General features: G+C 48.1%; 3 protein-coding genes across 5 annotated transcripts; 1 reads left to right on the top strand and 2 right to left on the bottom strand.

Annotated features, from left to right (window-relative positions):
* Positions 1-13,845: 13,845 nt before the first annotated feature.
* Positions 13,846-15,852, bottom strand: pex26 (peroxisomal biogenesis factor 26). Of its 2 annotated transcripts, XM_019893686.1 has the most exons (6): positions 15,500-15,852; positions 15,292-15,429; positions 14,904-15,217; positions 14,660-14,797; positions 14,469-14,569; positions 13,846-14,072 (listed from the first exon to the last, which is right to left on the bottom strand). In XM_019893686.1, exons 1-5 carry the CDS (start codon positions 15,691-15,693, stop codon positions 14,469-14,471), a joined length of 885 nt encoding a protein of 294 aa, XP_019749245.1. In that variant the 5' UTR covers positions 15,694-15,852; the 3' UTR covers positions 13,846-14,072. The 2 variants fall into 2 exon arrangements, with proteins under 2 accessions (XP_019749245.1, XP_019749244.1); XM_019893685.1 differs by having other exon boundaries at positions 13,846-14,569; positions 15,500-15,851.
* Positions 15,853-15,931: 79 nt separating this feature from the next.
* Positions 15,932-16,945, top strand: llph (LLP homolog, long-term synaptic facilitation factor). 2 transcript variants are annotated; one of them, XM_019893711.1, is made up of 3 exons: positions 15,932-16,045; positions 16,413-16,637; positions 16,712-16,945. In XM_019893711.1, exons 2-3 carry the CDS (start codon positions 16,418-16,420, stop codon positions 16,882-16,884), a joined length of 393 nt encoding a protein of 130 aa, XP_019749270.1. In that variant the 5' UTR covers positions 15,932-16,045; positions 16,413-16,417; the 3' UTR covers positions 16,885-16,945. The 2 variants fall into 2 exon arrangements, with proteins under 2 accessions (XP_019749270.1, XP_019749272.1); XM_019893713.1 differs by having other exon boundaries at positions 15,961-16,059.
* Positions 16,946-16,951: 6 nt separating this feature from the next.
* hcls1 (hematopoietic cell-specific Lyn substrate 1) lies at positions 16,952-21,468 on the bottom strand. Its single transcript, XM_019893663.1, has 15 exons — positions 21,361-21,468; positions 20,815-20,898; positions 20,673-20,746; positions 20,033-20,156; positions 19,859-19,969; positions 19,716-19,770; positions 19,523-19,633; positions 19,335-19,445; positions 19,208-19,263; positions 18,945-19,014; positions 18,726-18,871; positions 18,507-18,638; positions 18,160-18,391; positions 18,011-18,076; positions 16,952-17,934 (listed from the first exon to the last, which is right to left on the bottom strand). The coding sequence occupies exons 2-15, from the start codon at positions 20,896-20,898 to the stop codon at positions 17,798-17,800; spliced, it is 1,509 nt and encodes a 502-aa protein (XP_019749222.1). The 5' UTR covers positions 21,361-21,468; the 3' UTR covers positions 16,952-17,797.
* Between the last annotated feature and the right edge of the window lie 61 nt (positions 21,469-21,529).

Genomic DNA, 21,529 nt, shown 5'->3' with positions numbered 1-21,529 from the left:
TCTTGAATGACAGCTGAACTTCTTTTCACACCCCCCCCAAGCCATCAATCCTCCCCCCCGCCACACACACTTTCCTGCTTGCTTGCTTCCCCTCCCCCTGCACCCAAAGAATTGAATGAGATATGCAGTTTCATTGAAAACACACACACGCGTGCACGCACACACTAACACACGCACTGTGGAGCTATTATGAGAGGCGAGCATGGGAAGGGAATGTCAAGGTTAGCCAGATTAGCTCAACTTCAAAGTAAAGACGGTCGTTCTTTCCTCTTCTGTGATGTTTAGGGACACACCGACAAAATATGTGAACCCAAAAGGGTATTATACGCGGACGCTTATGGGAGGGATAAAAAAAAAAAAATTAAAAAAAAGACTTGTCAGACTTTGAGCTGTTTGGACACGTGCGTTATGATAACGTGCGCACGGGCACACACAAAGGTAACAGAGAGCGCTGGGAAAGCGTGGAGGAGCGTGAAATCACCTTGATCCAAAGATTCCCGTCGCATACCAGCCCAGTCAACCTATGAGAGGCCCGCACATGGGCAGGCCAGGAACAAAAGTCGGGGGAAAGAGGCAGAAAAAGTCTTTGAAGAGCAGCATCATACCCACAAGAAGTGAAATGTGAAGAAAGTTTAGCGACAGCGGCTTCCTTGCACTCAAACTGTCAAGATGCAACGAAGGAGGAGGAGGGGCCGGGATGACACGCTTGGGTCCCACGCTTTCGATCCCGAGGAATGCTTTGTTTGCGGTTCCGCTTATCGATTCCTTACACGTCACAAATGAGCGATGTTGTGTAAACGATTGTATCATAGAGAAAGGACGTGGCAACTAATCATTGTAAAGCGCAAATGACACTTCCAACGTCGTGGCCTTGAGCATACAGCGCATGTGCAAACGACATCCTCGTGTTCTGCAATGACTTTGTAATTTGCGTCGCAGGCAATATTCCGTCGAGAGACGTACCTTACTTGCAGTGCGCGCGATGCACAAAGCCAATGATTGTCCCGCAGATTGGGAAAAATCACAAGCGGTCCTTATGCGTGTCTGCGCCAAAATGTTTCGCAAATGGGAAAGCAGGCGTGTATCGAGATTCGACCGTAGTTCATTTTTCTCCCTGACGAATGAGAGTGAAACTGGGTCATTTCCGAAGGTATACTTGGAAGGTTTGCAAAAAATCTGCAAGTCTAACGTCTCTCCTTTTTGACGGCGCAAATGCCACTTCTCCCCGGCTCCACAATCGGGACAAAAATATTGGGACTCGTGGCTATGACACAAAGTGAAAAAAACAACACGGCCAGAGAAATGAGTACGCAAACTTCTGTCCCGCCTTTCCGGCAGCCCCTGATACACAAGCACCATCCCGCCGATGTTATGGCTCCATCGCTACCCCCAACCGCCCCCCCAGGGGTGGAAAATTGCTAGGTTGAAGCGTACGTTACGCCACCACTGGCCAGTCAAAGTGGAACTTCCCCGCAGCAGGCTTCTGGAAGTCGGCCAATCAGATGAAAGGAAAACCTTAAAGAGAGGGAAGCGCCAAAAAAGGATGCACGAGGCGAGCGTTTTATGCGCCAAGTTGCTTGATTACAGCTTAGGAAGGGACAGTAGCGCCCAAGACGCTATGGCAGGAATGCTGCGGCGAGGACTCCTGCCGAGCGACGGCCGACGCCGAGAGGAGATGCTGTGTGTGTGTGTGTCACATGGTGGCCCGCTTTTATACAGCGTTCGCAAACGTGAAATGAAAGCAACCAAAATGTCCACGGGTACAGTCACATGCCAGCGAGGCTATTCCAGGCAGAGAGTGTCGCAGGAAAAGTTGAGAAGAAGGTGCTTTCCCGCACAAGTCCAGGAAAGGCACAGCAGGCCACTTGCTATCATTTCCTCTATCAAGACGTCCAAGCGCCCCTTCTTCCATCTCATTAACTCATCACATAGGCAGCCACCGTGGAACACAAATGGACAGGGGGGGAGAAGAGGGTGTTTCCCACTCTATTTCTTCGGAATGTTTTGGCTATTCCCAAAGTCATCATTCAAACTCAAATGGCAACATTTGGAAGCGGGACAATGAAGGGACAGATCGCAACATCCGGCTCTGCCTTCTCGCCAGCTGGTCTGGCGCTGCGGAACACAAGAGGGGTTTTCTTCTCGGCGCCGAGGACCCCGGGTCACCCCCCCCCCCCGCGCTACCTCAACCATTAAGTGTGTATACAAGCGTGACATCCAGCAGCTTGCGTGGCTCACTCCTGGGCGCTTTCTCCGCCACGCATTCTCCAGTGCGCCGTTGATAGCGGGGAAGCAGGGGCAAGAGCGCACGTTGGCCGCAAAGCGCTTCTCTCCTTTCAAAGGCATTGACGACTGCGCTGCACAATGAGCGCAGTGACGGAAACAACCTCAACGGGAACGACGAGTAGCAAGAATGAAACGGTGCAGGAATTTGAGGTGGAAATATGTCAAGCGCGTTCCGCCTGAATTCTTTTCGAAAGTCAGGTAGCCCAAAAGCCCCTGCAGAGGTCCGAGAATCTTTGGAGAGGGTTCTGCAGTGCTAAACCAATTGGAGCCTTTGGAGAAACGTATATGATTGGAACCTTTTTGTTCCAAGAGCTACTGCGAGCAAGCACGAAAACATTCTGAAAAGGCGGACATCCGAACCGAAATGCATCGTTTCTTTGTGGGGGTCAAGCTGGGATGAAGTCATCAAGCGACATATGCGTGTGACATCACCGCCCCGCTGTTGAACACTGAAGCAAGGCCTTGTTCGCTCGAACGATGGGATTCGACGCGCTCCAAAGCAGGCACAAAGCCACGTTTGGCGTGTCTGCGAGAGACCCCGACGTCGATCAGGCCGGCGTCTGGACTCGGGTTATGTAACTCCGGCTGAGGGTGGGCGGGTTCCGTTCCCCTCGGGCCCCCGACTCGCACATGTGGCGCGATGGCGCGGTGGACGCGGACGCCTGTTGCAAGTGAACAAGTGCGTGTGTGTTGGGTCACAGACAAGGAGAAAAGAAAAAAAAAAAAAGGAAAAATTCCGGCAAAGAGGCTCGGGTGGCAGCTGTTGACAACTGGAAGCAGATGATTGGCCGAGGCCAATGAGAGGGTGTGTCACACCGACGGAGAGTGACAATTCATCAGAGACAGGATGTTTAATCGAAAGACAAGGAGACAAGAGAGTCTTGCAGCTGGACGCTTGGCGACCTTGCGTACCGGTGTCGAGCCATTGACGGAGAAGACCGAAGCAAGCTGTGCAACAACTTTGTGGCGCTCAAAGAGTTGATCAACAGACTGCGAGGCTGTCACGCGTCAAGGGTATCACCCCAGTGACGAGACACGGTACCCCCGAAAAAAGGCACCGTGATACCCCCCCCTCCCCCTCTCTAAAAGGCCTCATTGTTCCGCAAATAGTTTTGCTTTCTTCGCGCGTCCGCTTCCCGTCGCGCACGCGGCAACATTTCCACTCTCGCACGCTTACATTTCCCCCCCTGAGAGAAAAGGCGGAGGAAATGGGGAGGGTGGAACAGGGGGCGCCTCGCAATTTGAAGGCTTTCAAAGCATCTCCGGCCAGGCGATATGGCGCTTACAAACATGGGAGCAAAGGGGAGGGCTTGTGTCTGGGAGCCGCTCGCTGTCTTCCTGTGCGCCGCGCGTGCTAACCGCGGGCCTCCGGTGGCGGGCGCCGGCAAAAAGAGGCCCCTGTGAGGGGCCCCCGGTTGGATCCGGACCAAATTCGCGACATTGCTTGATTAAACCCAGCGACGAGAAGACCCTCAAAGACAAGCTCCTGTTCTGATGAGTCCTCCCTGGCTAAACGGGCGACCCGGACAGGCCTCGGCAAAAGCCAGCGGCTCCCCTCGACTGTTGTGGAATGTACAGTAGCATTCCGCGAGTCGGACAAACACCAGCATACTGAGCCTATCTGCAGGAAATGCCGGGATAAGTTCGCATAGCCACGGATGACAACATCGCGCTGAGGCTGTCAGAACCAGCAGGGGGGGAAAAGCAAAGCCGTCTTTAAAAAACAAACACAGGTCAACTGTTAAGACAGATTTCTGGGGGATAATTCAGGCCTTCATCCAGACACACCTTTTGGGGACCCTAAAGGTGTGTCTGGATGAAGTTACACGTCGCTTCTCCACTCAAGGCCACCCACCGGCCTGACATAAGCACGAGCCTGACAAAATGTGCAAGCTTGTCATAACGGCGCTTTCTTCTTATTTTACCAGCGCATATCAAATTTCTCCCGATTTATTTGTTACGGTCGCGTGTTGTGGGTGCAGCATTGCTTGGATCCCACAGCAACAAATCCAGTTCAACAGGCAGACTCACAAAAAAAAAAAAAAAAAAACGGAGGGAAAACATACGGGGTGTCAATTAAATAACGAGCTTGACGGACCAGATAATGATGTTTTGTTTTGAGGTCGATCAGGCGGATCGTGACAGGACACGATGGTTCCCACGAGCCAATTCCCACGTTGGCTCTCTGGCATCGAAGCGTATTGGGATCATACTGGAAGACGCTCATCAATTCTTCCCAGTAAAGTTAAAAAAAAAAAAAAGTCTGTGACTAAGACGGAGGACGCTGCTGTGAGAAAGAGAAGGTCGCAGCGCCTGCGTGTCGTGGAGCTACGACGGTCCGCTCGGTCGCAGGCCAGCGCTTCCCAGGACCGAGACCACCTCCCCGGGGAGGAAGGCCAAGGAAAGTTCCGGCGGTGCGACTTCACGACCTCAGCATATAAGGACAAAATGTCCGTCCACAGCGACGGCGACCCAAACCAGCTCGTTTTTCATTCGCATACTCGCTCGCGATACTTTGGAAAATAAACGTTTTGAAGTCACATTTTACGGTGCAAATTTTGGGATCCTTTGTAAAGTTATAATACCTCAACCAGGTGGATTTGTGCAGCCGTTCCTCCCAAAGGCATTATTTCCAAACTTTTTTTTTTTCCCCCTCACAAAACGAGTCAGACTCATTCGTTTACGCAGACCAATTTGATGGAACACCCATTGGCAAGACACCAGCCCACCTCGGACGTTAGCGTTGGGCACAAGGGGATCAAGAGCAACAGACATCTGAATGTGCAACTGCTCCCCTTTCGGTCTGCCCGATTTTCAGGAGTCGGGGCGGGGTTTACTTCTGCACTGACAACCTATGATGTCTTTGTTTCCAGGCCTTACGCAATGGCCGCGAACAGGAAGTCGTTAGGACTGATGTTATGCTTGGAAATACGGGCCAGAGCTCGGCGCCCTCGGTCAGGATTCCCACTGTCAGCGAGGAAATGAAAGCAAAGGGAGGCTCTCTTTTTATGGCTAGCCCCATGAAGACATCAATTCTCCCGCTTTCAGATCCTCGACGGTGGGAAAAGCAAACAAACAACCAAACAAAACAAAAAAAATGTGATGACGGCGCAAAAAAAAAAAAAAGTAGAGGAAACTCATATTACATCCAGCGCTTCCTACGGCAAAGCGCCCGTGACAAAAGACACACACACACATGCACACAAAAAGCCGCGTCAGATTCAAGTGTGTTGACCTGCAGGGAAGGGGGGGGGGGCCCTATGATGTCTTTGTTTCCAGGCCTTACGCAATGGCCGCGAACAGGAAGTCGTTAGGACTGATGTTATGCTTGGAAATACGGGCCAGAGCTCGGCGCCCTCGGTCAGGATTCCCACTGTCAGCGAGGAAATGAAAGCAAAGGGAGGCTCTCTTTTTATGGCTAGCCCCATGAAGACATCAATTCTCCCGCTTTCAGATCCTCGACGGTGGGAAAAGCAAACAAACAACCAAACAAAACAAAAAAAATGTGATGACGGCGCAAAAAAAAAAAAAAGTAGAGGAAACTCATATTACATCCAGCGCTTCCTACGGCAAAAGCGCCCGCGACAAAAGACACACACACACACACACACAAAAAGCTACGTCAGATTCAAGTGCGTTGACCTGCAGAGAAGGGGGGGTGCTAATGCTACAGCTAAATGAGGAAAAACAAAAAACTATTGACGCACTTAACAGTAATGCACGCCGGAATTGGACTTACCAAAACAACAGATGTCCGGGTTCACTCTCAGGCTTTTGCCGTAGCTGCGGCGAGCGTGAAAACTAACCTCAACAACGTGAGCGTGTGCCACACGAGCTTGGATCTGGATGCGCAGCGCAATATAGAAAATGTATGACGCACTCATCCAAAGTTATGGCGCTAATGCTACAGCTAAATGAGGAAAAACAAAAAACGATTGACACACTTACAGTAATGTACGCTGGAATTGGACTTACCAAAACAACAGATGGTACGTATGTTGGCCGCTAAAGGAAAAAAAAGCACATCGGATGCACTTCCCCAAACATTTAGTGCACACAGTTAACCTCATAATTGCCCAAGTCATTTTTGATAGTTTTGCATCAACAAATATGCGTCCATTTGCCCCGATTGAACCTTTGCATACGTCTCCTATCCGCATTTGCACGGCGCCAATGTACCTGACAGCTGACGTCACGGCACATGTCCGGGCGGATGCGGATCGCGGCAACGATTTCAAACGCGGCGCGGCCCGTCTCATTCTTTTTTGACACCCGAGAAATGTGTCTCTCTCTCACGGCTGATAAGCAAGGCAAATACATGACAGCGAGGGAAACGCACACGAGAGCGAGAAAGTGATAACATTCCCCGAGGCTCAAATCATTTCCTCCGAGCGGGCCGGCTTCATACAAAGAGAAGCCGTTTGCAAAATGAGATGCTTCGTGATGCGTGTTGACAACATTTGACAAGTTCGATCATAAGACAGGACGCAACGTTAACTTTTGTGACGACGTTTGCAAGGGGGGCTCGCGAGTTGGGATTTTGCAGAGCGGGACCGCCACGAACTTGTTCCTGCCACTGTTCTATTTCTCCAGCAAAACAGAGAATGTTGACATTTTCTTGTGGGAAGTGCATTTCAACTTTTTGCATCGATGCGCGACTCTTTGACAAATTAAAAGCCGGGCCGTACTGTACACGAGGAGGATGAAAAATGCAAGCACGTCGCAGGCGTGACTCGACGGCCAGGTTGGATTCTTTGGCGACATACCTCGCGCCTCCCCGCTGACAGACGGCGTAGCGTGGGAACCCGTCCGCATCCGAGCTGATTGTTCAGCCGGTAAATTGCGCAATGTGCTCGTTTGTCGACTTCACAGCGAGTGCGCAACTTCTCCAAAAGCGTCATTTTATTTTGTGCTTGCTTCGTACTTTTTTTTTTGCCGCGTCCACCCTCACACGAGACGCTGAGTTGCATCTGGCACCGAGCGCGCCGCGTTAGCCCCTCCCCCCACCCCACTCCCGACCAGAGCATCCTTAACGACTGCGAGCGACACCCGTTTGGAAGACGGCGCGGACGGGCACGCGCCAACACGTCCGGCGCCGCGCCCTCTCGGAAACCAGGTTTTCCCACCGAGGATTTATTTTCACAACCTCCGCAGGTACGATCAAACGATCCGTTGGGTGTGCACGGCGCCAACCACGTATGTGATTTCATTCAAATAAATGAGCAGTCGACTCGGTCCAACTCTTGCTACAAGATGATATTGTGCAGACTAAGCAATGAAAAACCTCCGGATGGAGACGTGGCGTACACTTGTCAGTCATATCGGCCAGCCCTATTATTAAGAAATCGAGATGCATGACAGGCAGGTAAGATGGAATGACTTGGCACCGATCTTTGCGTTTTAGGAAAAGGCAACGTATATCGTGTGAGGAGCACGGGTTGTCATGATCATTAGCGCAGGGCCTTGACTTTCAAAATATATCGGTCGCTCCCACGCGCACCTTGATCGCGATCTACTCCGAATTCCACGGAGAACGTGTTCTGCCGAGGGTTCATGTATCGACACTTGGAGCCAGTTAGAGGACTTGAATTTGCCACTTTCCTGGAATGCAGCGTCAAGCCATGTGAACTTCTTTCCAAAGCGTTGAAATATCACAAACAATGGCCGACTGTGACGGCAGCTCAGTCCAAACGGAACATTGTGTGGGCCGTGAGCTCTTTGGCTTTGGCTTTTTTTCTTCCTCCCTTTTCTCTTTTAAATCAAAGTGGAGAAAAGGCGCCGTGGCGCAGCGTGCTACAGCCGCGGATTGTAGTACACATCAAACAGGTCCGCCCGGGGCACACTTCATATCGCGTTTCATTCGAGTTGAAGCTCTTCATTCATTTCGGACTTTTACAGTCGGATGGGCTCACCCCCCACAAGCGCCCCCCTTTGCCTTGCCGATGTCCCCCCCGCCCACCCCTCCTCCCCCAGCGCTTCGGCCCCGCCGCCAGCCGCCCTGGAAAAACCCCGTGCATCTGACTCGCATGGCCTGGCTCCACTTGTGTGTTCTGCTTGGCCCGCGCCGCTCGCTCCGGAGGAGGCGGAGAGCTGGCCAATTACCCACGGCTGCCGCGAGACCCGTATGATGTCACCCCGCGCTCCCCCCGCTCCACCATAACAGGCTGCAGATGAGAGGAGGCCTAACGAGAAGCAGGGCCGCATAAAAGGAATCGCATTGCGCGGCGATCGAGTTGCTCCTCGTACGAGCGCCTTTGTTATCGGCGACAATAGTCCCAATGGAACGGCACGGCATTGCGGAGGGACGATGTCGTACAAAAGGCGCGAAAAGCTACTGGGATGATCGGCCTATGATGGTGAAAGCAGGGTTTCCTAAATTGTGGTGTGCAAGAGGCGCCGGAGTGCATGAGACTAAAAAAGGAACGCCACTGCTCCGGTATATTTTGACATTCAACTGCTTGCTTTTCTCACAGTCTTGCCACAAGTTTCACTTCAATTTGAGTCACATCGTTGTCAGCAGCGTTCAACTGCGCACAGCTGCTCGCGCACGGCTCCTCCTCCACCTGCCCAGAAGTTAACACGTGTGGCTTGTTAAGTGGTATCAACGTGTTGGTGTCGGAGAATTTTTTTTTTCCCCATCCCGAGTACACATCCACAGTGTCAACATCGGTGCATCCCGAACTACACATCGGCAGTGTCCGAGAGGTCAAAAGAACTGCGTGACGTAACATGTTGGGAACATGTTTATTTATTTTTAGAGTTGGAGAGATCAAAATGGACATCGATCGCGCTATTTTGCTTTGCTTGGGATGTTGAAGAAGGATGTGGCTTGGCACGCGTATGAAAGAATGACATCACAGCCATGCCGTGACATCGGCGCAAGGTCAATATTTCAGATATAGTCGGAAGTTGCCTTGAAAGACAAAAATCAAGCTCTTCGCTTAGCATTTAGCCTCACTTTTCTACACCAAGCGTCAATGCTTGCGGTTTGGAATGCAATGCAGCTGACGAGACGGCAGGGAGTTCAATTCAGGCTCCGCTGCCTACATGTGCTAGCCTAGCCGAGCCTCGAGCACAAATGCCTGCGTGACGGCACGGCACTCTCTTCCGGTGCACGGGACGCTCCCTCGAGAGGCCGTTAAAGGTGACATACATTTATTCTCACACGCTCGGGCGCTGTGCCGCCAGGCCGCGCACTTCCTCCGGGGCGGGAATTTGGGCCGCACGTCAAGAGAGGACGCGAGGCGAGCCTGCGGGCTGCCGTCAATCTCCTCCGAGCGTTTCCCACAAAACCGAGCGCCGCATATAGACGGCAGGCACGACACGTTGGCCCGGCCCGACGGCGAGGCGACGGCCCGCAGTGTCAACAAAAGGCGGCTTTCACGCCAGCGTTGCGCCGCTTTGTCAAACGTCAGAAGAGGCGAAAGGGCAAGCTGCGTTCATTTATCAGCCGGGACACATGGCTGCCCCCCCCCCACCCCTATAGCACTTCAATATGTTGCAGTGTGCCAGCAAAGTGCCATCACAGCAATGCTGCTAAATGTGACAGGAAATTAAACAGTCATCAGGTTCGTGTCTGCAAAATATCATTTACATAAGACACACCCTCTAATCAATCCACGAATCAATTACGATGACACCTCTTGAATTCTCATAAATCATTTTGCCAAGAGAGAGATGTTACATAATTGTGTGCTTCTTGCGGGACGTTTGGGGGAAGCCCCTCTTTTCTGTTCCAGCAAGGTCCGTAAAAAGCATGCTCACTTTGGCGATGCGGCAGACTGGAGACACTGTCCAATGAAAAACCTTTGACTGTTTTTTATTTTTAGCCCCAAAACAACAACAATGTATTGACGAGGTTTCAGATAAAAAGATACTAATTGTGGAGATGCATGCTTTTCAAAATGTAGATTCAACGTGGGTGTTGAAAATATGAACACGTTTTCCGGCAGATCGTCATATGTCGATTAGTCACAAAACGTGGCTATGCATGCTTCTTCCTTTTTTTTTTTTTTTTTAATGTAGATCAAAAGCGATGATGTTGGGTCTACCATGAAACGCAGCGAGTCAATGCAGATCCTCCCCTTGACATGACATCAGCCCGAAAACGTGCAAACAAAGTCCAGAAAGCATGACGAGCATATGTGCAAACAGCACGGCTCCATCAAAGCACTTTATCGGCCGCCCGTCATGAGAAGACCTCCCTCCATCTTGTCAGCGCATCTCCCGCAGAACATTCCATCCGCCGTCCCGCCTCAACCCGGCGCTGGACTTTCCCACAGAACCCTAAACCCGACGAGTGAGAGCGGGTCATTGTTTGGTCCCCATCCCAGCAACTTCCCCGTGGAGGAATGCTTGAGGAATGCCGCCGCCGGCTACCTGGCATTAGAGGGTCTTTGTGTGGGAACGGCAAGGAGGTCAGAGAGCTCCGACGATGGGACGCTCACCTCGCTGAACCCTTGATGAGCCCAATTCAAACAAATCCAATTTGTCACTGCCCGCTAAGGCTACGAGCTAGGTATGGAAATCGAAGTTTTAGTCACATCGTGAAAATGCAGCAAAATTTTTTTTTTTGTTGTTTGTTTGTTTGTTTTGCGACAAAACATGAACATGCACAGAGTGTGCGGCGGTGGTTGGCGTTTGTGCGATCCGAAATGCCAAAGTGAAATTTGGCCTGGAGGTGCAATTGCCCTCACTCCTTCTTATAGGAGGTGCGCCAGGCCAGGATTTATTATGATACGTTCCGATCGTGTCCGGATGAGTCTTCCTCGCGACAAGTCGCAACCAGACGACGTGTTTTGTTTTGTCTTTTTAACGACTTTTTTTTTTTTTTTTCCCCCACCATGGGAACGAAACGGCGCGGCGCGGGCAGGTGGTGCAAAGGTTTCAAGATGGCTGTTAGGACAGGAAGCAATTTCCCAGTAACCCGAGCGGCCCGGCTTCAAAATACATGCCGACATGATGATAAGGAGCGCAGATAAGGCGCTGACTGAAGGGGAACGACGGGTGGGGCACCGTGAATAAGAAGGGGGGTGGGGGGAGTGGGGCACTCATTCAGCCTTGGACGACTTAACTGTCTGCTCAGCGTTTTCTTCCTCCACCCTGAACGCATCGAACGTGCATCATGGAATCGCAGCGACAGCCACCCAAAAGTCACGTCACGCTCCAAACCAAACCGCCGCCCCGCATCACATTTTTTTTTTTCCCTCACAACAAAAGTCACCACAGCACATGTGTAATTTGCGACACGCTTCCAAGAATCTCAAACCAAGGGAAAATGGCAGCTCGAATTCCAGCCGTTGATGATAAGAAGCCGATTTTGAGTTATGCCTTCTTTCACAGTCGAGGCAGGGATTCCCAACTATTGACAGTCTGGGGCATGTAATTACTGTCTATATATGTTTTTGGGGAGGGGAGGGGGTGAGGGCAGAAGGTGCTGGGGAGAGGGGGGGTTTGGTTAAGATGATGATGGGGGTGCGTGGCACCGACTGTACACGCTGATTGACCGTACAATCAGATTTGTAAACCGCTGCAATGACCAACAGATTCCGAGTAAATCGTGCCGTTGCACCACTTCGGATTTCATTTGGGATCAGCACAGTTTTTGAGAAATGGGACAAGTCGAGACAGAAAACAAAGTATGTGTCAAAGACGGTCGTAGAAAGTTATGGGTTGCCATTGTGTGAAAAGATGACGCAGTTCGAGTGAATGGCGAATATTAAATTCGAGCCAAGCAGTGAATGGAGCGACGCCAACGGTAAGGCCTTTCTTTGTGTTATCTAGTTTTGAAGTGTCACAAAAGCAAGCAGTGAATGGAGCGACGCCAACGGTAAGGCCTTCGTGTTATCTACTTTTGAAGTGTCACAAAAGCAAAAAAAAAGTCACCGTTGTGCATGTTTCTTTTCACCAGTGATTTTGGTCAAACCCGACGTGGTTTCCTGCCGCGGAAAACTTGTTTTTCCGGTCAGCTACTGTTTTCATATCGTCACACAACAAAAGATCAGTTCAAATGCTATCAAACAGCTGGCAGGATGGGAAACGCTCCTTTGAAAATGGCTGGCAGTGAGCAAGTCAAACGAAGGGGGTGCGTGACTTGAAGAGTTTGCAAAAGACTGACCTTGTTGAACATCAAGGGCTTTTCTCTTGGAGCACGTGTGCCGCCGGAAGGGGTGCGCCGCTGGCCTAAAGGAGCATCAAGAGCAGAATTCAGTACTTAGTGACTATATAACAGCAGAAAGTGAAAGCAGTGATATGCTTTTATGATGCCTTATCAACATGAAAGGGAGCGCATAAAAGCATCCGACTTTAGTTTGCGACCAACAATAGCGGACGTCACCATGGTTTCCAAAACAGGCATGCAGAAAAAGGAGTTAACCTGGAAGAGCATATTGACAAGAGGGTAAACAGTTCACACTTAGCTCGTGCCAATTTGTTTTTATTTGGCTTTTCCCCGTGTTCGTCATTCATTTTTCCACAAAGAATAAATGGTTAAATCGCTGATAAGTAATGACAACGCTAGAACGTGCGCTAGCGAGCTAACACAGTGGCCTTCCGAGTGGAACCGTGGTTGACAAGAGGCGGCCATTTTGTGACTCGTTTTCTTTCATCAACAATTAGGTGACAAATACCAAAATGGCCACCGCTTGCATATATTTTTCTGTACGCAACTTTGGACATGGCTGCCTTAAATTAAGTCTGCAAGTTAATCTGCTGTGAGAAGGTGACATCAGCTCCATGGTTGGAATAAATCAAAAAGCCACACCAACAATATGGCGGCTCTGCTTGAGGCTGATTTTTTTTCCCCGTGCTGTTACAACATTAAGCGGTAATATTGATGACGCTAGTGAAATGTCCGGAATGCAGCACGAGAGGGGGAGACGGAGGGATCTTTCTGAAAGCCAACACTCAAAAAAAAAAAAAAAAAAGTTCATTTTCTCCAGCGCGCGCGCTCACCTAGCAACGAGCTAAACACACGTCAACACTGGCGCGGTGACAGCGACGCGTCACCGCAGGGGCTGGCGGAGTGCGGATTTCATTTAAACTCTTATGATTCACTTCAATTACAATAATAAGATGAGCGACACCATTCACTCCGATTACTACACGTTACAGTCCAATGACAACGAGTCGCTCAGAATAATGATACGATTACCTTCAATTATGATCCGATTCAGTCCAACTGAAATCGACACAGTTCATTCAAATCACGATACGAGTCTCTGAAAATTGTGGTACGATTCACGCCATTCACAATTCTGCTCACGCTGTGATGCTCTTCAATTACACAATGAGTCACTGTAAAGAAGATACACTCCAATTACCAAAGTGGTAAGAGTTAATTCCACTCACAATGATGCACAGCGATAATACAATCTGGACATACAATACCCTGACCATTCTCTAAACAAATTAATGGTGAAGCTATAGATCTCTCATCTCAGTACGACGTGACGTGGTAAAAATTTAAAATATTTTTTGCTCATACTTGTTTTACATTTGGTGACATTTATGGGCAACTGCTCACTGATGTGGTGAGCCATGTTTTTTTTTGTTTACTTTCCACCCTTCAAGTGCTTAAGTAGGAAACTTGTGGAAGTTAGCATGAGCATGTGATGACTCTTGAGCACCACCTACACACAAACACGTGACACTGCTGCATTTATTTGTTGCGGTACAGTACTCAAAGCATAAAACATGTAATCTGAATGGACATGAATAAATGATAAGGTAATGGAAAAGTGCGAACCTTTCCTGCGTCAACCACCTTGCTCTTTTCTGTGCATTTGCTGGAAAAAAAAGGAAAATACAGCATAAGTGCCACAGAGTAAATTGATCAAATAATCAAAGCTGAAAAGATAATAACCTGACGTGTGAAACTTTTGACATGTGGAGGGAGGAGAAAAAACAAAACAAAACAGCAGCTTTGATATTATTTTTGGGTGATAATGAAGAATATAGACCAAAGGCTTCAACTGAGACTGAACAGGAGCTGTGATTAAATAAACAGCAAATAAAATAACATTTGATTGAACATCAACAAGGAAGGAAAATGAAACAACCCTATTACACATGATCCACAAGAATGCACTGTAAAATCCCTTTCCTATCCTAGAGCTGTATCTTTTATGTCAACCAGTTTGGAATGACATTAAGGAGAAATCAAATTACGAGAAAGTCCACGCTCAGTCTTTCCGAGCTCGATAATATGGAGCCACCATGACGTTCCACATCTGTCGGAGCAGCTGATGTAATTTGGAAATCCACACAAAGGAAGACGGAAGCGCTGCAGCACAGAGAAGGAAAAAAAGTGAAAGCGTATTCATGACAACATCACGAATATGCAGTTTTTTTTCCATTTGGTGTAAAAGCATACCTGGATCCAGGCGTAACAAAAGCATGTAGAGAATAAGAGCTGCCAAGATGAGTTTATGGAATGGGAAGAATCCGGAAGCAGACGTCAATCTCCTGCAAGTAAGCCTCAACAAGGCCTCTACTTTGTGGAGAAGGGAACCTGTGTGGAGCAAGTTCCAGTGTACCGTTAGTGCACAGGTGACGTGTATAAGAAAGGAGGACAGTTTTTGTTGTTGCTCAATCGAAAGGTCGAAATCAGTTCTCACCTTGCGTCGAGGCATTTTCAGCTCTTAACCTACAATCTACGGTGACATCTAGCACCTTCTTCTCACGTTCCTCTTCTTCTATGATATCCAGTGCCGTCTGCTGTTGCTCTTCCGTGAACGTGGCGCGCCCCAACTCGCCAACGACAAGTTCCCGGGCCTGGTCCGTGAGTTCAAGGGGCAGGAGGACGTGCAGCAGGTAGAGTTCAGCCACCGTGCGAAACCCCTGCAGCCCGCGGTTAGATGGGTTGCGCAGCCACACTTGGGTAGCCTCTTTCACCGCTGCTGGCTCGCCCACCTTGGCGTAGAGGAGGATGCTGTCGGAAAAGATGACAAAGGATGAAAAACACTGTGCAATGACACATGGACAATGTGATTCACGTGTACTCACCACATTTGCAGTATTTTAGCTGGTATGTCCTCCTCATGCTCATAATGCTGACAGACCCAGGCGAGCACACCTGGCCACTGGTTGAGCTCAGCCAAAGCTTGAATGCCCACGATGCAAAAGCCAGCCTTAAGTTCACCCCTATTTGAGTGGATACAAGTCATGAAAATAAATAATAAAGTGAAGAGTGTGGTTTAACTTAACGCGTCACCTCACGTCCTCTTCCTCCGCGTGTGCGAGGCTCTCCAGGCCTCTCTCGCAGACATGAAAAGAAGAGTCGAAGTCTTTATAGAGCATCAGTTGCTCGGTGGCGTCTTCCAACATGTCCAACAGTTTGCTTTGAGTCGAAGACAGCGGAGCCTTAAACACAGCCATAAAATCGCCGCTCACCGTAGGGCTGCTCATGATTTTAGTTACGATAGAATTGTTTAAACTCGACAGAAATATATTACAAACTTTGTTTTATGACCCAAAAAAAGCTAAATGTATAATTACACGCACCCCAGGGTGTTATTTGTACCCGAGAACCTTCTGGTGGTCGTTGTTTAGCGAAGCTTCCGGGTTGGTGACGATTAGCCAATGAGAAGTCATGTCATCACCCAGGGGAAAGAGAGCCCAATGAGAGCTGGCGATCTTCAGTTTACGCGCACAGCCAATCAAATCGCACCTTCTTCACGTAGCTGCTCTGCCACTTGTAAACACGTGTCTGTTCCTTCTTGTATCTACGGTCCAACTTGAACGGAAATATCTACAACCTGTAAGCTACTCTATGTACTATAGTGCGTTTATTGTTTGAGAGTCAACATTATGACATTGAGCACTTCAGTGGCTGATTTGCGTTGAAAAAATAGCTTTGCAGGTTGATCGCTAACGAGCTAGCCGACGTTAGCTTTGCTGTTTCTTTACTTGATCATATTTAGCAAAATACCAATGTCTGCGATTTGTCCTAATTTGATGTTATGTCCAAAGGCGTCTTTTAAAAACATGAAGTCAGAAAGTTTCATATTTTCGAGACTTACGCATTTTATCCAAGTGCACATAAACCCCCTAAACACAAGGACAACTTATTTGTACATGCGCGAGGACTAATAAAATGTGTTCATGGTGATTTTTTCCCCCCGAAGACAAAATGGCCAAAAGCTTGCGGAGTAAATGGAAGAGGAAGATGCGAGCTGAAAAGAGGAAGAAGAACGCCCCCAAGGAGTTGGCACGCCTGAAACAAGCCCTCGGTCTTGGCAAGAAAGGCGAGGATGCCGTGATGAGCGACGTGCAGGAGATCGCCACTGTGGTCCCGGTTGAGAAGATCAAGAAAGAGGCTGACGTCGTCATGGAGGGAGACGGAAATGACGGTGAGCGAGATTGAGCGTCTTCCCGCTGCCATTACACTCATTATATTGCAAATAAATGATCACTTGTGCTGCAGATGGCGCCATGGACTTGGACAGCAAGCGCAACAAGAAGACACTGCTGAATGAGCACGGACAGTATCCGGTGTGGATGAACCAGAGGCAGGCCAAGAAGCTGAGGACCAAGCGCGTGGCTCAGAAAAGCGGCCGCAAAGGAAAAACAAACAAGAAGAAGGGCATTGCCTGGTGAAAAGCATTGCAACAAAAAAAGACTCTGGAGGCAATCGATCTTTCCACGATGACTGCCACAATGTGGATAACATTGATGTACCACATAGGCTCTGTTTATTGGGATGGAACAGTAGAAACACTTTGGATGGACACAATAAGTACATTTTTATCCCCCCCCCCCCAATAAAATGCCTCGAAACAACTGTAAAGCCATTAGTGATTTAGTAATACTACTCAATTGAACCATAAAGAGTTGACAAATGTAAATTTCCCGAGTTATTATTTTGGTAAACTAACCAGGAATGGGCATAAGTCCCATGCACATATTGGTTGAAATTATTATTTTTGTAAATTTTACTCTTAGCATATCTAGCAGACTTTTTGCAACATAAACATTTTGTATTTATTCTGTTTGCACTGTCAGGAGACTTTTTTTTTAATTAATATACTTGGCCAATTTTTAAATGATTGCTATTGGGTGGAAACGTTTTACAGTTTCATATTTTCTTTTATTTTTTTTTGGTGGTCACCAAGCAAAAAAATACACTTGGGTGTACGTATAAGGCATTGTCAAATGGGGGGGGGGGGGCAATAGTTCAGTGTTACATGTAACCTTTTGGGTCACAAAAGAATTTGAGCTAATTATAATTGAAAAAAAAAATGTAGTTTGTCTGCTTTTACTTAGAAATGCAATCCCAAAAATAGTATATGGAGACTGCATCGGCTGACGCTTGAAATCAAGCAACTCACAATGCCCAAAAATCTGATCAGGACATCTCTATTCTTAATGGGAGCCAAGTACTGTGGTGTTGTTTTCACAACATTTGCAACCTTTGACAATTATGCCCGGCCTTAAAAAAAAAAAAACAAACAAAACAAAAAAAAACACCTTACACGTAGCGGTGCGCCCCGTGGCGGTTGGCGTCTGTGTCTCACTGCGTGAGCTGGACGTATGCGGCAGGAAACAGGCCAGTGCGTCCGTGGCAGCGTCCCTTCCACCAGCCCTCATCGATCATCTCAATGTCAGTGATGATGTCGTCGGGGTTGAAGGAGATCTCGTCCTCATCCTCTGCCGAAGTGAGCCAATACATCCTCACCGGCGCGCAGATATGATTCAAAAATATGAGCTGAAAGTAGAAACGAACCTCCTTGATAGTCGTAAACCGCGATGGCTTGGACGCCACGTGACAGGTCCTCGTACTCATCTGCCGCTAGCACATGAAAACAAGAAGATTCCAAAACCAAGAATACAAGTCAAGGTGCTGCTGTACATACTTGTGCGTTGATGCTGTACCTGACCAAGCAGCCGGGGGCAGGGCGCCGACTTCTTCGTATTCCTCGCCTCCCTCCATCAGCGTCGGGAGTGGCGGCGCCACCTCCTCATACTCGTTGCTTCTGTCCTCCTCATCCGTGACTTGGTCATACACATCCTCCACCTCCTCGACGGGGGGCAGGGGAAGGTCTTTTTGCAGGAAGCGGTCAAAGGGTAGAGGCGAAGCCGGCGGCTCGTCGTCGGCTGATTTCAACTATGGACGCACGGGATCAAGACTGCACTTTAGCAGGTATTGCAAGGGAAATGCACACACGGTGCCTGTATGGAACTGGTAACCTGACTTCTGGCTATATACAAAAGTGTTTGACCTGTGCTTGAGGTTCTGTTGTTGGCTGTGGTTCTTCTGGTGTATTCTGGTCGATCTCCGGTGATGCGACACACTCTGCAAGCACTTCTGGAACATCTGCAAGATGAAGTTGGTCCTCTCTGCTCTTTTGCTCCTGTACAGCAAGCAATATTGAAGTGAACTTGCTAAAAATCCTCACAGGACTTTGTCGTTTTTTTTTTTATTTTTAAGTGGGGGTCACCAGCTGTTTGCGTTCTGATGCCTGTCGTTCGTTCTTCTCTCGGTCCTTCCTGCTGCTCTTCTCTTCTACTCTCCTCACCTTCTCCTCGTTTGAGGCCTTGGCCAGGCTCTCGAAACGAGCCTTCAGCTTACCCGCATTGGCGCCGGCTGCACGGAACACAGTCGATGTCAACTTCGACTTTATTCTCGACATACATAAATCCATCGATAAACAATTTACAGGCTTCTATTGGCTGCGTCTTCTCATAAGCAGAGGTCGGGGAGTCCATGTCAGAGAAGCCAGCTGCACTCTGCAGCATAAAATAAAAAAAAAGATTTCAATTGAGTTGAATGGCTGAAAACATCACAACATCTTCATCTTTATACTTTTTACCTGGACACTTAACTCACACAATTATTTTTATTCATTTGATATGTATGTATGAAAACTATTGATTTACTGAACATGTTCTTCCAATGATTTAGTTGAACTGACTCACTCACCTTGTCCATGCGTTCCGATTGTACTCCATATCGACCTCCGAAACCTGCTGAATAATCTGTACAGATTCCACTGGATTACAGTGATGTTGCGCACCGGATGAGTGCCACTGCATCCGTGTTCGGTTACCTTTTTGGGACTGGTGTTTCTCTGTGCGTCCCTCATAGTCGTAACCCACGGCGGCTCTGTCCACTTTCTCCTTCTCCACGCCATATTTGCCTCCGAAGCCTTTGGAATAATCTGGTGCCACAAGGAGGGGTGGGGACGGGGGATGTGAAATCATGCAGAGTGCAATGCGAGCAACAGTGTGGATCCACCTCTCTGCGACTGATGCTTCTCCGTTTGGCCTTTGTAGTCATAGCCCAAGGCGGCTTTGTCCACCTTCTCCTTTTCCACGCCGTATTTCCCCCCAAAGCCTTTGGAATAATCTGGAAGGACACACATTCGCACGAGACTCAATGTAGTACAAATAAAGCATTTTATATGACAGTATAATTCTATTTGACCAACCTTTCTGTGACGTATGCTGCTTGACTTCTCCTTTATACTCAAAACCCACAGCAGACTGCACAGACAACGTATGTATTGGATACATAAGCTCGACGGGAAATTGAATGAATAAAAATAAAACATAGTCCCTCTTGTCCTCTGACCTTGTCAAGCCGATCTTTCTCCACCCCAAACTTCCCTCCAAATCCCTTGGCTGCATCTTTCTGGGAACTGTGCTGCTGCACTTGAGCCACATAGTCGTGTCCCACCGCCACCTGCATGACCATAAAATGTTTTAACTTTTGATGAAAACATGAAGCCTATCATGTCAATCACACCTTGTCCATGCGGTCCTTCTCCACGCCAAATTTGCCTCCGTAGCCGTACGACGCTTTGGGGGTCATCTCCTGATGTTTCACCTGCTCGTGCTCTGCTGCCACTTTGTGCCTCAGATCCGCAACACTGCAAAATAAAGCCAAATTAAAATGAAAAGGAAAAAAAACAGTTCAAGCTTCATCGCAATCTGTTTTTTTTGGTGGCCATGATGCATTTTGGGAAAAAAAAAAGCTGTGAATACGTAATACAATGACGGCATTGTAAAGTGAATATGATCAGAAAACAAAAATAGCTATCGACCCAAAATGTCAAAATAATACATTTTGCAAAAATAAGGATCGCCAATCTTTTTTCTTAGTTTTGTCATACCATCAAAATCTGATGGAGTCATTTTCATCCCTGTCATTCACCCAATCTTTTTTCCACTGCACCATCCATGAGAGCTTTGTCTCACACTCCAAATACTGTTGCCAGCTTTCCCTGTCCTTTTTGTAATACAGCATGGCTAGTGTAAACATTTGGTAAATTCCATATTAGGCGATAACTTGATCCGCTCTCACTTCCTCTTCCTGTTTCGACACATTGACGGCCATGAGTGAGCGCAGGACTCAATAAGTGAACACGCATGGCAACTTCAGTTACCTGATGGGTTCTTTGTGACCAGAACCTTCAATGGTCTTGGCCCCCCACCTCTGCTCTTGTTCCGACACGTCATTCTGAAACGGGAAGAGTTTACATCAACATACATCCTGCACCATACTGGCAGGAAGTCCTCACGCATTACCTCGAAGTCTGGGTCCGTCTCCCAGTCGTCGCTTTCGGCAGCCACCTTCACACTCACATTGTGGCCGACCACTGACTTCCACATCTGCAAAACATAACACATACAATGACTGATTCATATTTTCAGAAATTCATTGGGATGATGGAAAAAGTGCACACACAAGTTTCATTTCCCGAAAATGAACAAGAGCAATGTTTTTTTTTAAAATGTACATGCATGAGAAAAAGCCTTTTCATTTTCAATACTAAAACATTTTTTTTTTAAATGTACATGCATGAGAAAAACCCTTTTCATTTTCAATACTAAAACATATTTGCACTGCCTATTGTTTTAGCATTTCTCGTAAGACCGATGTTAGTGAATTTGTACATTTGCACATGTTGCTGGTCCACATGATGCTGTCATAGAATTGAATATCCTTGAAGATTACCCAACTGCACCTTCATCAATAAGAAAAAACTTAACATGCACATATCGTAATTGTTTGGTTAAAAACCAAAGACAACACGACATAAAACCATTAAGTTGAAAGAAAAGTTCAGTTACCTTTTCAGTTCGTCACTTCTGTAGATTTCCGCGTCTCAGTAGATGTGTCGACACGGAAGATGGGCGAGCATCAACGTCATGTGCACGAGCGGCGTGTAACTTCGCGACTTGAATTGTGGGATTGTCATACCGAGTATGAACACTTGAGGGCAGTGTATCAAACTATTGT

Source organism: Hippocampus comes, unplaced genomic scaffold (assembly GCF_001891065.2).
Source record: "Hippocampus comes isolate QL1 unplaced genomic scaffold, H_comes_QL1_v1.1 scaffold161, whole genome shotgun sequence".
Classification (NCBI taxonomy): Eukaryota; Metazoa; Chordata; class Actinopteri; order Syngnathiformes; family Syngnathidae; genus Hippocampus; species Hippocampus comes.
Note: the sequence above shows the minus strand (reverse complement) of the source record. Positions and strands in the feature narration are given on the sequence as shown.